The 20,244-nt window shown below is 41.8% G+C and overlaps 1 protein-coding gene across 1 annotated transcript in view; it reads left to right on the plus strand.

Moving 5' to 3' along the window:
- The window catches only part of LOC115179668 (uncharacterized), a 31,886-nt gene extending 14,365 nt beyond the window's left edge, over window positions 1–17,521 (plus strand). Inside the window, exons 6-12 of the mRNA XM_029741329.1 lie at window positions 11,651–11,856; window positions 12,253–12,368; window positions 12,641–12,779; window positions 12,861–12,905; window positions 13,116–13,155; window positions 13,262–13,319; window positions 17,291–17,521. Of these exons, the coding sequence (XP_029597189.1) occupies window positions 11,651–11,856; window positions 12,253–12,368; window positions 12,641–12,779; window positions 12,861–12,905; window positions 13,116–13,155; window positions 13,262–13,278 (563 nt within the window). The 3' untranslated portion in view covers window positions 13,279–13,319; window positions 17,291–17,521. The remainder of the gene's footprint in view (window positions 1–11,650; window positions 11,857–12,252; window positions 12,369–12,640; window positions 12,780–12,860; window positions 12,906–13,115; window positions 13,156–13,261; window positions 13,320–17,290) is intronic.
- The last annotated feature ends 2,723 nt before the right edge of the window (window positions 17,522–20,244 follow it).

Raw genomic sequence — 20,244 nt, forward strand, 5'->3', positions numbered from 1 at the left:
TTCTGTTTAGCATCTATGCCTGACGGAAGTGTTCGCTTTCGTTTTGTTGCTTTTGTTTATTCTTGTTTGAGTGTTTCTTGAAATAAATGATCATGAACACTTACCACGCTGCGCTTTGGTCCACTTCTCCTTCGAACGACGAGCGTTACAATCTGAGACAAATATCAGACATACTGTAAAAACATACAGACATACACACTATTAAAAAAAAAACATACATTTCAATTAGAGAAACATACAAGCGTCATACTTGGATAAAAAGTCAATAAAATGTACCACAGCATCAAGTCCTAATGACATTCACATTCCTCAGTAACATGTGAGTCAACCAAACTTTTATTCTCCTCCAAGGAAACAAGATCCACGAGTTTAAAGCTGATCTGGAGAGAATTCCAGGACCACGGAGCTGAGAAGCTAATATACTTTTTGCCATGATCCATTCTGATTTTAGGAACCGTTGAAAGGAAGTAGGACAGAGACCATAACTGGTATTTATTTCCTGTCCTCATGTCACGTCCTGACCAGCAGAGGGCGTAATTGTGTTAGTTTTGGTCAGCATGTGGCAGGGTTTTGTGTGTTAAGTGTTGTGTTGGTGATTAGGACTCCCAATTGAAGGCAGGTGTGTTGAGTTGCCTTTGATTGGGAGTCCTATATAGTAGTGTGTGTTTTTCTTTGGGGTTGTGGGTAGTTGTTCTTGCATTGCGTTTTGTGTGCCTGCAAGACTGTTCCTGTCTTGTGTATTGTTTTTGTCCGGTGGATGCTTTACTCCTTTTTGGAATTAAAATATGAGTATCCACGTACCCGCTGCTCCTTGGTCCATTTTTGAAGACAGTTGTTACACCTCATTAAAGATGAAAAGCGATAAAGTGTTTTCACAAAGTGGCCTTATAGATCATAGTATTCCCATGTTAAAGCCTATGTAGAGTCAACGAAGACCAGCCAACAGCGCTATAGAGATCACAGTGGTGTCTGATGCTTTTTGGTGGTAATAAAACTAAGTTTGAACGCCATAGATTATCAAGCTGATTTAAGTTAACTGTAACTAGGCCACTCAGGAACATTCAATGTCAACTTGGTAAGCAACTCCACTGTATATTTGGCCATGTGTTTTAGGTTATTGTCCTGCTAAAAGGTGAATTTGGCTCCCAGTGTCTGTTGGAAAGCAAACTGAATCAGGTTTTCCTCTAGGATTTTGCCTGTGCTTAGTTCTATTGTTTCTCTTTATCTTAAAAGACTCCCTGGTCCTTGCCGATGACCAGCATACATTCCCATAACCAGTGATTGACTTGGACTGAAATAGGTTCTGGTACTCATTCTGGGTGCCGGTACTGTTTATATTTAGGTTCAGGAGCTCCACAATACTTTTGAGCTTATATTCTAGAAAAGGAACAGGAGCTCAAGCAGTAGAACATTTGACGTTCCGGTACTCAGCTCCGGTGAGCTCCTGCCCAAGTCAAGCACTGCCCATAACATGATGCAACCACCACCATGCCTGAAAATATGAAGAGTGGTACTCAGTGATGTGTTGTGCTGAATTTGCCCCAAACATTCCACGTTGTAGTCAGGATATAAAGTAAATTTCTTTGCCACAATTTCTGAAGTTTTACTTCAGTGCCTTATTGCAAACAGGATGCATGTCTTGGAATATTTTTATTCTGTACAGGCTTCCTTCTTTTTACTCTGTCATTTAGGGTAGTATTGTGGCGTAACTACAATGTTGTTGATCCATCCTCAGTTTTCTCCTAGCACCGCCATTAAACTCTAACTGTTTTAGTCAACATTGGCCTCTTGGTTTCCTTCCTCTCCAGCAACTGAGTTAGGAAGGACGCCTGTATCTTTGTATTCACTGGGTGTATTGATACGCCATCCAAAGCGTAATTCAAACTTCATCATGCTCAAAGGGATAATGAATGTCTCTTTTTTTGTTATTTTCTAATAGGTGCCCTTTGTGAGGCATTGGAAAACCTCCCTGGTCATTGTGGTTGAATATGTGTTTGAAATTCACTGCTCAACTGAAGGACCATACAGATAATTGTATGTGTGGGGTACAGAGATGAGGTAGTCATTCAAAATCATGTTAAACGCTATTATTGCACACAGAGTCCATGCAAGTTATTATGTGACTTGTTAATTAAGCACATTTTTACTCCTGAACTTATTTAGGCTTGCCATAACAAAAGGGTTGAATACGTATTGACTCAAGACATTTCAGCTTTCAGCTTTTTTCCTCCAGACAATGCAAATCTGCCCAAGATATTCCAGATCATCGCTGAAGGGGTCGCCAACGAGTTGGTCAAGAGTGAGGACGCGTGCAGCAAGAGATTGGCAAATGTCATCCGCCAAATACAGGTCAGTGATTGCTCTACTTGCCGAAGTTACATTTTGTTCAATCTAGAAACTTCTGCTTTTGATCGATCAAATTGAGCAAAGCAATGAGGAATACTGAATCTTGGCTTGAACCAAACACGTTAATTTGAAACACCTTGTCAGTGTCCCACATTGAAATGTCCTAGGTCTAGTAGTCAGTCAGCAGTTTCTTCATCTCTAAAAGCTTCTTGTGTTCCTCTACCCCCCCAGGGATCTGGAGGACTGTGGACACAGTGTGTAACGATGCTGAATGAGACTCAACAGAAGGCCATCCAGGACCTCCTCAACACCGCTTGAGAAGCCTTATCCCCTTCCTTTGTTTGTTGGAAAGCAACGATACCATGTTTAAACATCTAGCTCCTGGATCTCCTCCTTCCTAATTCACCACCTCCCTCCCTACCTCCTTTTCCAGCTCTGATCTGTAGTGTGTGTGTGGACTTCACTGCAGCCTCCTGCCACACCCCTCCCTATCCCCTCAGTCAGTCTCCCCTGCACTCAACTAACTGTAGGGACCAGGTTGGTTTGACCCCTCCCCTTTAAGTCACTAATGTGTTTACGCCCACTGGAGCGGTCTATACCCTCTTTTCCTGAATCCTGACGATTGGAGCATTGTTGGCCTCACCTGCACAAAGGGAAAACAAATTAACACAAGTATTAATCCAGTTTCTTCTACATCCTGTTAACCTCTCTGGCGCATGTGGGACGAACTCGTCCCACCTACGTAACAGCCACTGAAATCCAGTGGCGCGATTTTTGAATCGTTAGAAATACTATTACTTCAATTTCTCAAACATATGACTATTTTACAGCTATTTAAAGACAAGAATCTCGTTAATCTAACCCCACTGTCCGATTTCAAAAAGGCTTTACAACGAAAGCAAAACATTAGATTATGTCAGCAGAGTGCCCAGCCAGAAATAATCAGACACCCATTTTTCAAGCTAGCATATCATGTCACATAAACCCAAACCACAGCTAAATGCAGCACTAACCTTTTATGATCTTCATCAGATGACACACCTAGGACATTGTGTTATACAATACATGCATGTCTGTTCAATCAAGTTCATATTTATATCAAAAAACAGCTTTTTACATTAGCATGTGACGTTCAGAAAAAGCATAACCCCCGCAAACTTCAGGGGAATTTACTAACAGTTTGCTAAATTACTCACGATAAACGTTCACAAAATGCATAACAATTATTTTAAGAATTATAGATACATTACTCCTCTATGCACTCGATATGTCCGATTTTAAAATAGCTTTTCGGATGAAGCACATTTTGCAATAATCTAAGTACATAGCCCGGCATCACAGGGCTAGCTATTTAGACACCCACCCAGGTCAGCCTCCACCAAAATCACATTTCCTATAAGAAAAATGTTCTTACCTTGCTTGTTCTTCGTCAGAATACACTGCCAGGACTTCTACTTCAATAACAAATGTTGGTTTGGTCCCAAATAATCCATCGTTATATCCAAACAGCGACGTTTTGTTCGTGAGTTCTAGACACTATCAGAATGCTACATCACGGTCTCGCGCATGGCGCATTGGCGTGACAAAAAATGTCTAAATATTCCATTACCGTACTTCGAAGCATGTCAACCGCTGTTTAAAACCAATTTTTATGCCATTTATCTCGTAGAAAAGTGATAATATTCCGACCGGGAATATGCATTGAGCCTAAACAGCCGAATTAAATTTCTCCTCAGGAGCGAATCGTGCACGCGCCTCATTCAAAGGTCCTCTGATCCGCCACTTACCAAAGGCGATAACGTGTTTCAGCCTGAGGCTGCCTCGTCAACCTTCAGTTATTTCCCGGGTTCTGAGAGCCTATCGGAGCCCTGGGAATTGTCACGTTACAGCTAAGATCCTTACTTTTCAATAAACAGATGCAAGACGCACGACTCCTTGTCAGACAGGGTACTTCCTGCTTGAAACCTTGTCAGGTTTTTGCCTGCCATAGGAGTTCTGTTATACTCACAGACACCATTCAAACAGTTTTAGAAAATTCAGAGTGTTTTCTATCCAAACCTGAACAATAATATGCTTATTCTAGCTTCTGAGTTGGTGTAGGAGGCAGTTAAAAATGGGCACATATTTTTTCCAAAATTCTCAATACTGCCCCCTATCCCAAACAGGTTAAACTACTAAGAAATATCTGGTTTTATGATGAAATTAGAATTTTAAACCTTTCCACAACAAAATTGACTGGTGTAGTTTTGCTCGTGTGAAAATGTCATGTTTACCCAGGTTTTAGAAACTCCTAGAAGTGTCAGACTTGGTAGGACCCAGATGCTGTATGAGGAGGAGTCTTGACTGGGGAATAGAAGAGGTGGGAGTGTGTACATGTCATGGGGTGACCACTTCCTGCCTCTATGAATTCACGGTTATTATTTTTGTCTAAGCTGACATGGAATTGTTTTAAGATAGGCCTTAAATCCATGGAATGACCATTTCATCCTCTAGTCTCTGTTTGGCGTTTACAGCCATCTTGACTTCAACAGGCCAACCAGAGGACACATCCCAGAATGCAATGTTGCCCTCTGAATATGATCAAAGCCCTTTCCCTCACTTTTGAGCTCAGCTCAGTCATTGAGCTACTGAAAAAATAGTGAAGCCTTTCAATGTCTGTTACAAACGCCTCCAAAATACATAGCTGTCCCTATTATTTTTGTGGCTATCAAGTGTTCCTTGATTCAGGCAACCCGGGTTCCGCCAGTGTTCACTACTCTGGTGTCAGAAGTGGGATGCATGTACTAACAATTTAGTTATTTGAAGTCTAAGCTGTTGTGGGGGGTTGACATATGAAATGGTTTTAATTGGGTCATACCATGGATCATTTAGCTATTTGATTTTGAATTTTAGGACCCCTTTAGTTATCCCCCCTAAAAATAAAAAATTCTAAAATATTGAATTTGACCAAGTAATATAGCCCATAGAAACACATTGCATAAAACATTCATAAATGGCAAAAAAAGACAGACCAAAAACGTATCATAAGGAATAAGGTTCTGAAGTGTCTGTCCTATATCTAGGAGATATAAGAAAGCTCAGGAAATATATAGGCTATACTGTATATATTGTTCACACCCTTTTTTTGGGTAGGCACAAAACTACCTCCATACTTTCATTCATTTTTTAGACTGGCACTGGTTACCTTCAGATGAGTCCCCTGACACTTGTGGAGTTCATAGTGAAAATGTTCGTGAGAATCTCCCCTTTCCACAGTGGGGTCACATTAGTTTGTAGCTCAAAATGTTCGAATGCTACAGCCATTTTCGTGATTTCTAATTGTCTGACAAACACTGTTCTAGCTCTGCCAACTTTCACCGCAGAAGCGAGACATCGGCGGATGTGGTGGATTGAGACGCAAAAAATGCAACAAAAAAATAGCATATCTCTAGTTTAAACTGACTTGATTTTGATTATGATTTTTTTTCTTCAAATGTTACTTATATTGACACACCGGGGTTTAAACCTAAATTACAGGACAATAACATCAATCATGATCTGTGGTTGAAAATATGCCGCGTTCAAAACAACTGGGAACTCGAAAAATTACGAGGTCAAATCATGATGTCAGTGATCTTCAAATCGGAAAGTCGGAGCTCTAGAAAGAAAACCGATTTCCCGAATTGGAAGAGTTAAATGACCGTTCAAACCGAGTTTTCCCAGTCGGAGCTCTTTTTCGGAGTACCAGTTGTCTTGAAAGAACTGAAGTCTGAGATTTCCGAGTTCCGAGCTCCCAGTTGTTATAAACGTCGCATTAATTCTACAGTTCAGCCTGACGACATTCTACCGCGAGTGCCAGGAGTGCAGAAAACCAGTGTCACTATCAAATCAAATCAAATTGTATTTGTCACATGCGCCGAATACAAGGAAACGCTTACTTACAACCCCTTAACCAACAATGCAGTTCAAGAAATAGAGTTTAGAAAATATTAACAAAATAAAATAAAGTAAAAAATACAATAAAAAGCAACACAATAAAATAATAATAACTAGGCTATGTACAAGGGGTACCGAGTCAATGTGCAGACAGATTTTTAAGCAATTGAGGCAAGCAAACAAATTGAAATCGTGCTTGGTCTAACTACTGTTATGCACCTTATTAAAGTGGCAATCTGCTATTGGTACATACATTTTTGGACTTTTGAATTAATGATATATACAGCCATTGATTCTTAAGGACTATAAATTATAATTGCACTATGAGATTACTTCAACTGTCAACCCCATCAGAACCCAAAATATAAACTTGTTTTATTCCATTGTTTTTAAATGTGTAATTGTAAACAAACACTGTATAGCCTCAAACCGTGGCTAAAATGATCATTTTGATATCATGGATGGTGGAGCATCCATAGCTCTGTCTATAAATGTGTGGTTACATTTCTTCAGCCCCATCCCTCAGCTGTTTACCAAATCAGTGGTCACCACTTTGTTGTTTGAACTATAGATTGCCTAGATGGTTGCGTTCATACAGGCAGCCCAATTCTGATGTTTTTTTTCAGATCAGCTCTGAAAAAGTTCTGTTGTGAAAATATCTGATGTGATTGGTCAAAAGACCAATTAGTGGAAGAAAAATCAGAATGCAGCTGCCTGTGTAAACTCAGCATTTGTGACTTTCTGAAAAATTGCCCCCTCCTCTTATTATCTCATGCTGTTTAGTCTCACTTTCTCTTTACTATTAGAACAGATCACTTCAAAACACAACTGCAATACAGTCAACAGAAAATAATCCCATAGCTGCAGGGTAAGTCTACTTTTGTGATCATTTAATATTCTATGTCTACAACAGGAATAAAACAGTACACATGGTTAAGTGGAAACTGGTAGTGCAGAATTTAATGGAATGTTTTTTAGACTAGAGTAATTCTATGAATGTAGAATAGAACAGAGGCAGTAAGAACATTTACAATAACACATTACTTTCACTTTCTAATTCCAAGAAATCACTGGTCCAGTGGAAGGACTGAGGTGGTTAAGTACTCTAGAGCTGGATATTGTGAAAGATTAGAGCAAAAAAGTACATGTTTAGAATGTGGAATTGCCTCACACTGCTGTACACAGTTTGTACTGTAGAGAAAGATATTTTATCTTCATGGTTTGTACACTGGTTGTAGTTTTCCTGTCCTGAATGTATCTATCAAGACTAATAAATCCCTTTGTTCATTTACTTTCTATAGATCCATATTGGAGCGAGGAGGTAATTTTCAACAGGGCTCTTTCGTGTAATTTCAGATTTTCATAAAGTGTGCACTATAAAGTAAATGGTTAAACCTACAATACTCAAATCTGTCTGAACTATGAAGCAAATATCCATCGTGCCAAAATAATGTATACTTTAATCAATGACCTTTTTGACCTTCCTCTTTCATGTCTGTTTAAAATCAGTGGCACAGAATATGAAGTACTACACAGTTGAGACTGGCAATACTTTGGATTCTCATATTCAGTTTATGAGTCAACTCAACAACACCACAAGATGTTTTACGGAAGTCGAGTTGCCAGTGGAGAGTGATGTCATCCTGGCTTTCTGTCCCATCGTCTCCCGCGCCGGGACTGATATTGAAGCAGCGCTGCAACAGATTCCAAGTACAGTAACTCATCCCAAATATGACTTCCCAAGCAATGTTATTTCCTTCCATACCAGATACAGTGGGGGAAAAAAGTATTTGATCCCCTGCTGATTTTGTACTTTTGCCCACTTACAAAGAAATGATCAGTCTATAATTTTAATGGTAGGTTTATTTGAACAGTGAAAGACAGAATAACAACAAAAAAATCCAGAAAAACGCATGTCAAAAATGTTATAAAATGATTAGCATTTTAATGAGGGAAATAAGTATTTGACCCCTCTGCAAAACATGACTTAGTACTTGGTGGCAAAACCCTTGTTGGCAATCACAGAGGTCAGACGTTTCTTGTAGCAGGTCACCAGGTTTGCACACATCTCAGGAGGGATTTTGTCCTACTCTTTGCAGATCTTCTCCAAGTCATTAAGGTTTCGAGGCTGACGTTTGACAACTCAAACCTTCAGCTCCCTCCACAGATTTTCTATGGGATTAAGGTCTGGAGACTGGCTAGGCCACTCCAGGACCTTAATGTGCTTCTTCTTGAGCCACTCCTTTGTTGCCTTGGCCGTGTGTTTTGGGTCATTGTCATGCTGGAATACCCATCCACGACCCATTTTCAATGCCCTGGCTGAGGGAAGGAGGTTCTCACCCAAGATTTGACAGTACATGGCCCCATCAAATGATGCAGGGAAGTTGTCCTGTCCCCTTAGCAGAAAAACACCCCCAAAGCATAATGTTTCCACCTCCATGTTTGACGGTGGAGATGGTGTTCTTGGCGAGTTGAGTTGATGCCAAAGAGCTCCATTTTGGTCTCATCTGACCACAACACTTTCACCAGTTGTCCTCTGAATAATTCAGATGTTCATTGGCAAACTTCAGGCGGGCATGTACACTGCTAAAAAAAATAAAGGGAACACTTAAACAACACAATGTAACTCCAAGTCAATCACACTTCTGTGAAATAAACTGTCCACTTAGGAAGCAACAGATTGATAATAAATTTTACATGCTGTTGTGCAAATGGAATAGCCAACAGGTGGAAATTATAGGCAATTAGCAAGACACCCCCAATAAAGGAGTGGTTCTGCAGATGGTGACCACAGACCACTTCTCAGTTCCTATGATTCCTGGCTGATGTTTTGGTCACTTCTGAATGCTGGCGGTGCCTTCACTCTAGTGGTAGCATGAGACGGAGTCTACAACCCACACAAGTGGCTCAGGTAGTGCAGCTCATCCAGGATGGCACATCAATGCGAGCTGTGGCAAGAAGGTTTGCTGTGTCTGTCAGCGTAGTGTCCAGAGCATGGAGGCGCTACCAGGAGACAGGCCAGTACATCAGGAGACGTGGAGGAGGCCGTAGGAGGGCAACAACCCAGCAGCAGGACCGCTACCTCCGCCTTTGTGCAAGGAGGAGCAGGAGGAGCACTGCCAGAGCCCTGCAAAATGACCTCCAGCAGGCCACAAATGTGCATGTGTCTGCTCAAACAGTCAGAAACAGACTCCATGAGGGTGGTATGAGAGCCCAACGTCCACAGGTGGGGGTTGTGCTTACAGCCCAACACCGTGCAGGACGTTTGTCATTTGCCAGAGAACACCAAGATTGGCAAATTCGCCACTGGCGCCCTGTGCTCTTCACAGATGAAAGCAGGTTCACACTGAGCACGTGACAGATGTGACAGAGTCTGGAGACGCCGTGGAGAACGTTCTGCTGCCTGCAACATCCTCCAGAATGACCGGTTTGGCGGTGGGTCAGTCATGGTGTGGGGTGGCATTTCTTTGGGGGGCCGCACAGCCCTCCATGTGCTCACCAGAGGTAGCCTGACTGCCATTAGGTACCGAGATGAGATCCTCAGACCCCTTGTGAGACCATATGCTGGTGCGGTTGGCCCTGGGTTCCTCCTAATGCAAGACAATGCTAGACCTCATGTGGCTGGAGTGTGTCAGCAGTTCCTGCAAGAGGAAGGCATTGATGCTATGGACTGGCCCGCCCGTTCCCCAGACCTGAATCCAATTGAGCACATCTGGGACATCATGTCTCGCTCCATCCACCAACGCCACGTTGCACCACAGACTGTCCAGGAGTTGGCGGATGCTTTAGTCCAGGTCTGGGAGGAGATCCCTCAGGAAACCATCCGCCACCTCATCAGGAGCATGCCCAGGCGTTGTAGGGAGGTCATACAGGCACGTGGAGGCCACACACACTACTGAGCCTCATTTTGACTTGTTTTAAGGACATTACATCAAAGTTGGATCAGCCTGTAGTGTGGTTTTCCACTTTAATTTTGAGTGTGACTCCAAATCCAGACCTCCATGGGTTGATAAATTGTATTTCCATTGATTATTTTTGTGTGATTTTGTTGTCAGCACATTCAACTATGTAAAGAAAAAAGTATTTAATAAGATTATTTCATTCATTCAGATCTAGGATGTGTTATTTTAGTGTTCCCTTTATTTTTTGAGCAGTGTATATGTATTCTTGAGCAGGGGGACCTTGCGGGCGCTGCAGGATTTCAGTCCTTCACGGCGTAGTGTGTTACCAATTGTTTTCTTGGTGACTATGATCCCAGCTACCTTGAGATCATTGACAAGATCCTCCCGTGTAGTTCTGGGCTGATTCCTCACCGTTCTCATGATCATTGCAACCCCTCGAGGTGAGATATTGCATGGAGCCCCAGGCCGAGGGATATTGACAGTTCTTTTGTGTTTCTTCCATTTGCGAATAATCGCACCAAATGTTGTCACCTTCTCACCAAGCTGCTTGGCGATGGTCTTGTAGCCCATTCCAGCCTTGTGTAGGTCTACAATCTTGTCCCTGACATCCTTGGAGAGCTCTTTGGTCTTGGCCATGGTGGAGAGTTTGGAATCTGATTGATTGATTGCTTCTGTGGACAGGTGTCTTTTTTACAGGTAACAAGCTGCGGTTAGGAGCACTCCCTTGTCATAAATGTTGCCGTGTTAAATTGACCAAACCGCAGCAGGAATGTGGATACTCATCTTTTTAATATTTTAGAGCAAAGTATACACAGAGAACAAAACCACGAACGACTCCAGACAGGCTGACAGGCTACTTACAAAATCATAGCAGCGTTAACACAACCACCCACAAACCCAAGTGACAAACATACTCCTAAATATATGACTCCCAATCAGGAACAACGACAACCAGCTGTCCCTGATCGGGAGCCACACAGACCAACATAGAAACACAACACCCAGAACAAACATATACAGACATCTTCTGCCACGTCCTGACCAAAATACTACACAACTACACCCTCTGCTGGTCAGGACGTGACATCCCTTTAAGAGTGTGCTCCTATTCTCAGCTCGTTACCTGTATAAAAGACACATGGGAGCCAGAAATCTTTCTGATTGAGAGGGGGGTCAAATACTTATTTCCCTCATTAAAATGCAAATCAATACATAACATTTTTGACATGCATTTTTCTGGATATTTGTGTTGTTATTCTGTCTCTAACTGTTCAAATAAACCTACCATTAAAATTATAGACTAATCCTTTCTTTATAAGTGGGCAAACGTACATAATCAGCAGGGGATCAAATACTTTTTTCCCCCACTGTATTCTCTTTCCACACCAGATTTACTCAATGTGCCAACAGCATAAATTACATTACTAAATATTTTATTTGAGAGGATTATTGGTTTATTTTGACATATTCCCTCATTCTCTTGACAGTTGGTAAAGATGTCATTCTGGTAGTGCTGCATCACACCTTCAACCCAGACTCCACTGTACCTGACAGCAGCAGACTAGTGACCAGAAGTGATGTAATACTCACAGTGGACTGTCTGTTCCATGAGAACCAGAGAGGACTACTGGACTGTCCTCACAATGATGCAGCAGTCAGCAGGGTTCTGAAGAGGCTGAACATACAGCCAAAGGTAGCTAACCCTAATTCAAGGTTCAGGGAGGACCACTTTCCCCATTCTCCCTGCAACAGCCTGTGCTGTATGGTTACAACCATGTTCAATAACTGTCAATGACTAACTTTAAATAGCACAAAAGGTTAACCTTTTCCCTTAATCTTAACCACACTGCTAACCTTATCCCTAACTTTTAAATTAAGACCAAAAAGCTCATTTTAGTTTACATTTTACGATATAGCTAATTTTGACTTTGTGGCTGTCGTAACTAGTGGAAACCCTTGATTATCTCATGATGTTTAGTTTCACTTTCTCTTAGTTTAGCCATTGGTAAATGGAAAGGGATCAGTTGTACAACTGAATGCATTCAACTGAAATGTGTCTTGCACATTTAACCCAACCCCTCTGAAACAGAGAGGTGCAGGGGGCCCAACGCCCCTAATCTCCAGGCCACCTGCCGCCCCCCGGAACAGATCACATCAAACCACAACTGCAATACAGTCGGCAGAAAATAATCCCATAACTGCAGGGTAAGTCTACTTTCCTCATTTCCTTTCATTGACAGTTCATGTTCAATATGAACACCATAACTATCATTTACAGTTGGGTGGGTGTCATGAAAGTATTTCTGATCATTGAATATTCTATGTTTACAACAGGAATTAAACAGTGCACATGGTTAAGTGGAAACTGATAGTGCAGAATTTAATGGAATGTTTTTTAGATGAGTAATTCTATGAATGTAGAATAGAACAGAAGCAGTAAGTACACTTATACCAACACATTGCTTTCAACCTGACAGCAGCAGACTAGTGACCAGAAGTGATGTAATACTCACAGTGGACTGTCTGTCCCATGAGAACCAGAGAGGACTACTGGACTGTCCTCACAATGATGCAGCAGCCAGCGCGATTAGGCAGAAGCTTGGCATAGATCTTATGGTATGATGTCAATTAATCATTATGTTGAATACAGTTTTTCTGTATTTGATGTACTCATTGTTCCTCTCCTTTATTTTACAGACCAGAAATCGTGGCATTCTAGCTAGGATTGTAAACATTGTCATGGTATGTCAAATCATTGCAAATTATAAAAGTAACTATACATCATTAACTACTATAATGAACAAAAATAAACGCAACATGCAACAATTTCAAAGATTTTACTGAGTTATAGTTCATATAAGGAAATCAGTCAATTGAAATATATGAATTAATGGGGCTGTTAAACAACAGTCAGTACAACTGTGGATCTCACACCAATCATTCTCTTTCCAGTCGGCAGCGACTTCAGTCTACGACTACTTTTTCAATCACAGTAGGTTCTATTGTGTGGTCATTCATCTGTTCAATGTGATACAGTAATCATCACAGGTCAAATCAGCACTAACGTCTTGTGTTTTATGTTTCCTAATCTTTTCAAGATCCACGTCCTTCTTAAAGACCTTGTTCTGGCAGTCTGAGACTGTGAGCTATATAATGGTTTGTCAAATATTATACATCATAAACTAAAGATGTAGGATCTTAATTTGATCACTCTTTTGTTGCTGAAATGCAAACTGGTAGTGTATTTGCATTTTAAAAAGGCTTCTAAAGTTTGTAATTTCCACTATGAAATTTCAGGCCTTTCTAATCGACCTGGCCCTGGTATCCTGGAAGGATATTGACCTCATCCTGGAAGGATATTGACCTCAGTAGAGGATGCCTGGTTATTTTTTTAAATGCCTTCCTCACCATCTTAAATAAGCATGCCCATTCAAGAAATTTAGAACCAGGAACAGATATAGCCCTTGGTTCTCTCCAGACCCGACTGCCCTTAACCAACACAAAAACATCCTGTGGCGTTCTGCATTAGCATCGAACAGCCCTCGTGATATGCAACTTTTCAGGGAAGTTAGAAACCAATATACACAGGCAGTTAGAAAAGCCAAGGCTAGCTTTTTCAAGCAGAAATTTGCTTCCTGCAACACAAACTCAAAAAAGTTCTTGGACACTGTAAAGTCCTTGGAGAATAAGAGCACCTCCTCCCAGCTGCCCACTGCACTGAGGATAGGAAACTCTGTCACCACCGATAAATCCACTATAATTGAGAATTTCAATAAGCATTTTTCTACGGCTGGCCATGCTTTCCACCTGGCTACCCCTACCCCGGTCAACAGCACTGCACCCCCCACAGCAACTCGTCCAAGCCTTCCCCATTTCTCCTTCTCCCAAATCCAGTCAGCTGATGTTCTGTGCAAAATCTGGACCCCTACAAATCAGCCGGGCTAGACAATCTGGACCCTTTCTTTGTAAAATGATCTGCCAAAATTGTTGCAACCCCTATTACTAGCCTGTTCAACCTCTCGTGTCGTCTGAGATTCCCAGAGATTGGAAAGCAGCTGCGGTCATCCCCCTCTTCAAAGGGGGGGACACTCTTGACCCAAACTGCTACAGACCTATATCTATCCTACCCTGCCTCTCAAAAGTCTTTGAAAGCCAAGTCAACAAACAGATTACCGACAATTTCGAATCCCACCGCACCTTCTCCGCTATGCAATCTGGTTTCAGAGCTGGTCATGGGTGCACCTCAGCCACGCTCAAGGTCCTAAACGATATCTTAACCACCATCGATAAGAAACAATACTGTGCAGCCGTATTCATTGACCTGGCCAAGACTTTCGACTCTGTCAATTACCACATCCTCATCGGCAGACTCAATAGCCTTGGTTTCTCAAATGATTGCCTCGCCTGGTTCACCAACTACTTCTCTGATAGAGTTCAGTGTGTCAAATCGGAGGGCCTGTTGTCCGGGACTCTGGTAGTCTATGGGGGTGCCACAGGTTTCAATTCTTGGGCCGACTCTTTTCTCTGTATACATCAATGATTTCGCTCTTGCTGCTGGTGAGTCTCTGATCCACCTCTACACAGACGACACCATTCTGTATACTTCTGGCCCTTCTTTGGACACTGTGTTAACCACCCTCCAGACGAGCTTCAATGCCATACAACTCTCCTTCCGTGGCCTCCAACTGCTCTTAAATACAAGTAAAACTAAATGCATGCTCTTCAACCGATCGCTGCTTGCACCTGCCCGTCCGTCCAGCATCACTACTCTGGACAGTTCTGACTTAGAATATGTGGACAACTACAATTACCTAGTTGTCTGGTTAGACTGTAAACTCTCCTTCCAGACTCACATCAAACATATCCAATCCAAAGTTAAATCTAGAATTGGCTTCCTATTTCTGTCACGGTTGTCGTAGGATGAAGCGGGCCAAAGTGCAGCGTGATTATCGTTCCACATATTTTATTGAACTGTGAAACTATGCGATACATACAAAATAAACTGAACGAACACAACAACAAACCGTTACAAAATACACCTACTCAAAATCAATGTCCCACAAACCCAGGTGGAAAAAACACCTACTTAAGTATGATCTCCAATTAGAGACAACGATGACCAGCTGCCTCTAATTGGAGATCATCCCATACAAAGCCAAACATAGAAATACAAAACTAGAACATGACAACATAGAAAAACTAAACTAGAAAACCCCCTGTCACGCCCTGACCTACTCTACCATAGAAAATAACAGCTTTCTATGGTCAGGACGTGACAATTTCGCAATAAAGCATCTTTCACACATACTGCCAAACATACCCTCATAAAACTGACCATCCTACCGATCCTCGACTTCGGCGATGTCATATACAAAATAGCCTCCAATACCCTACTCAATAAATTGGATGCAGTCTATCACAGTGCCATCTGTTTTGTCACCAAAGCCCCATATACTACCCACCACTGCGACCTGTACTCTCTCGTTGGCTGGCCCTCGCTTCATACTTGTCGCTAAACCCACTGGCTCCAGGTCATCTACAAGAACCTGCTAGGTAAAGTTCCCCCTTATCTCAGCTCGCTGGTCACCATAGCAGCACCCACCTGTAGCACGCGCTCCAGCAGGTATATCTCTCTGGTCATCCCCAAAGCCAATTCCTCTTTGGCCGCCTCTCCTTCCAGTTCTCTGCTGCCAATGACTGGAATGAACTACAAAAATCTCTAAAACTGGAAATACTTATCTCCCTCACTAGCTTTAAGCACCAGCTGTCAGAGCAGCTCACAGATTACTGCACCTGTACATAGCCCATCTATAATTTAGCCCAAACAACTACCTCTTCCCCTACTGTATTTATTTATTTATTTTGCTCCTTTGCACCCCATTATTTCTATTTCTACTTTGCACTATCTTCCACTGCAAATCTACCATTCCAGTGTTTTATATGCTATATTGTATTTACTTTTGACACCATGGCCTTTTTTGCCTTTACCTCCCTTATCTCACCTCATTTGCTCACTTTGTATATAGACTTATTTTTCTACTGTATTATTGACTGTATGTTTGTTTTACTCCATGTGTATCTCTGTGTTGTTGTATGTGTCAAACTGCTTTGCTTTATCTTGGTCAGGTCGCAATTGTAAATGAGAACTTGTTCTCAACTTGCCTACCTGGTTAAATAAAGGTGAAATAAATAAATAAAATGTGCCTTAACAAAAAATATCAACCCCTACAAAAATGTCCATTAACAATAATCCACATAACAATTCACATTTCCTGTTGCTGCAGGATTATTTTCCTGATGTAGTAAACTGGCTCAAATTAAGATTCTACATCTGTATACACTAAGTATACCAAACATGAGGAACACCTTTCTAGTATTGAGTTGCTACAGTATATAATTGTCACGCTCGTGTGGAGAGACGGACCAATGCACAGCGTGATTGGAGTTCCACATCTTCATTTTTAGAAAAACTTAAAATAAACCAAGTAACAAACAACGACCGTGCAGTACTGAGGTGCAACGTGCACTCACTCAAAAACAATATCCCACAAAGCAGGTGGGAAAAGGGAACCCTTAAGTATGATCCCCAATTAGAGACAACAAACATCAGCTGCCTCTAATTGGGAACCATACCAAGAGCACCAACATAGAAATATATAACCTAGAACACCCCCTAGTCACGCCCTGACCTACTACACCATAGAGAACAAAGGGCTCTCTATGGTCAGGGCGTGACAATAATGGTATGTCAAATATTTGCCAAATGATAAAACTATACATCATCAATCATGTGCCTCTTCAGGGAGACACTTATAAAGAAAGATCAATAGAAGTGAAACGTATGGATGGTGTCAGTCATAATGGAGCTGTTAAACAAGAGTCAGTACTGCTGTGGATCTCACACAAGTCATTATTCTCTTTCCAGTGGGCAGTGTATTCAGTCTACAACTACCTCTGTACAAGGCTGTCATATGTGAAGCGGAGCTTCTGGGACAATAATTAGGTTTCAGTAGGTTCAAAGTAGGTTGTAGGTTGTCATTCAGGTGGTCAATGTAATTAGAGTAACCATCACAGGTCAAATCTGGACCATTAACATTTTGTGTTTCATGTTTCCTAATCTTTTCAAGATCCATGTCCCTCTTCAAGACCTCGTTCCAGAAGTGATGAAAGCAGTTCCACTTTTGTACCAGCAATGAGACATGTTGATTGTTTTCATGGATTACATCTTTAATTTCATGGCCTACTTAAGAAAATGTCTTTACTTTTGATGCTAAGAGCACTTGCGGTTGTAATGTATAGATATTGGGGCCGATATAAAAATGAATGGAAAAAATAAAGAACAAACCGTATCTGTGGAAGGGGATGCATTTCAACATCACTGCTAGTTTACACATGCATCCTACTTCTGACACCAGTGTAGCAAATAGTAGGGGATAACCTGGGTTGCTTGACGCAAGAAAAACTTGCTAGCCACAAACTCAATAAGGATAGCTTCTCTTTTGGAGGAGTTTGTAACAGGCATACAAAGGCTTGACTTTTTGCAATAGTTCAATGCCTGAGCTAAGCTCAAAAGTGAGGGAAAAGGCATTTGAACAAAACATTGCATTCCGGGATGTGTCCCCTGGTTGGGTTGTTGAAGTCAAGATGGCTGTAAACACCAAACGGAGACGAGAGCATGAAATATGCCTTAAATGAAGTTCCTTACTCTATAAAATCCTTGAAGGGCAACTCCACCACTTTCAACCTAATTGTCATTATCTTCAGCACAATACAAGCACAATACCATTGTCAACATTCACTATATATACAAAAGTATGTGGACACCCCTTCAAATTAGTGGATTCGGCTATTTCACCCACACCCGTTGCTGACAGGTGTATAAAATCAAGCACACAGCCATGCAATCTCCATGGGAAAACATTGGCAGTAGAAGTGCCTTACTGAAGAGCTCAGTGACTTTCAACATGGCACCATCATAGGATGCCACCTTTCCAACAAGTCAATTTGTCAAATTTCTGCCCTGCTAGAGCTGCCTTGGTCAACTGTAAGTGCGGTTATTGTGAAGTGGAAACGTCCGGGAGCAACAACAGCTCAGCTGCGAAGAGGTAGGCCACACAAGCTCACAGAATGGGACTGCCGAGTGCTAAAGCGCGTAGCGCGTAAAAATCCCTCTGTCCTCGGTTGCAACACTCACTACCGAATTTCAACTGCCTCTGGAAGCAACATCAGCAATATAACTGTTTGTCGGGTGCTTCATGAAATGGGTTTCAATGACCGAGCGGCCGCACAGAAGCCTAAAATCACAATGCGCAATACCAAGCGTCGGCTGGAGTGGTGTAAAGCTCGCTGCCATTGGACTCTGGAGCAGTGGAAAGTCGTTCTCTGGAGTGATGAATCACGCTTCACCATCTGGCAGTCCGACGGACAAATCTGGGTATGGTGGATGCCAGGAGAAAGCTACCTGCCCCAATGCATAGTGCCAACTGTAAAGTTTGGTGGAGGAGGCATAATGGTCTGGGGCTGTTTTTCATGGGTCGCACTATGCCCCCTAGTTCCAGTGAAGGGAAATCTTAACGCTACAGCATACAATGACATTCTAGACGATTCTGTACTTCCAACTTCGTGGCAACAGTTTGGGGAAGGCCCTTTCCTGTTTCAGCATGACAATGCCCCCGTGCACAAAGCGAGGTTCATACAGAAATGGTTTGTCGAGATTGGTGTGGAAGTACTTGTTGTCCACATACTTTTGGTCATGTAGTGTATGTTAAAACGCCGCCTTTGTATGAAAAAATATACCGTTAAAAAGTTATACCTGATGACATCATGAAGCACATTTTTTAAAAACGCTGATTTTCAAACACTGATTCGCGGTGACGTAGGGAGCAAGAAAATACCCTACCTTGGGCTAGAAACTCACTGCAGGTTTTGAAAATCAATGTTTTTTACTTAGAATCCTACCCTACGATGTCACAGACAAGCTTTTTTTCGGGCCTTATCTTTCTATCCACAGATCATAGAAACATGCTGTTTTCACCACTGGTTTGGCGATGATGAATATGTGGAGGAATTCAATTGCTCTTGAAGTTCCTTATTCAAAAAGAGTGTTGAGCAGTAACATAACGTTTTGCTGAAATGTTATCCAGCCTGAGTAGGAAGTGTACATTCATACAGATGTCTGATACACAGGATCACCAACAACTGAGGGATAGTCTTGTATGAACCGTTATGTACATGTAAATATCAAAATAAAGGAAACACTTGAGTAAACGATGGATACAAAGTATATTGAAAGCAGGTGCTTCCACACAGGTGTGGTTTCTTAGTTAATTAAGCAATTAACATCACATCACGCTTAGCGTCATGCAGAGAAATGCCCAGTTCCCCATTATTTTGGCTACCATGGATAGAAGAAGAGATCTCAGTGAACAGAGAGGAAGAAGCGAAGAGAAAGGGTCCAATCCCATCAAAATCTAGCCATGTGGGAATACTACATTCTGTTTATTAAGCAGACCTCCTGCCTTCTCACCTTAGGGACATCGACTCCCATTGTTAGGGCGGAGACAACATCTCTTCATTATATACATATATATTCTGCTTTGAAAGAGGTCTCAAAGGATTATAGTGGATTTAAAGGGTATTTGTGTCTGTCTCAGTCACCAGGCTCAACCCATTTGGACACTTATGGGAGATTCTGGAGCGGCACCTGAGCAGGGTTTTCCATCAAAACACCAAATGATGGAATTCCTCCCTAAAGAATGGCGTCATATTCCTCCAAAAGATTCCAGACACTTGTACATTTTACATTTTAGTCATTTAGTAGACGCTCTTATCCAGAGCGACTTACAGTAGTGAATGCATACATTTCATTTCATGCATTTTTCTTTGTGTGTACTGTACAATCTATGCCAAGGTGCATTGAAGCTGTTCTTGAAGCTGTTCTGTCAGATTGTGGTGTCTCAACACCCTATAAAGACACTTTATGTTGGTGTTTCCTTTATTTTGGCAGTTAGCCTACCTGTACTTTACCTTATATTAAAAGACCCACTAGAGGGCAATGCTGCCCTCATTTCGATGTAATTCC

Source organism: Salmo trutta, chromosome 39 (genome assembly GCF_901001165.1).
Source record: "Salmo trutta chromosome 39, fSalTru1.1, whole genome shotgun sequence".
Lineage (NCBI taxonomy): Eukaryota > Metazoa > Chordata > Actinopteri > Salmoniformes > Salmonidae > Salmo > Salmo trutta.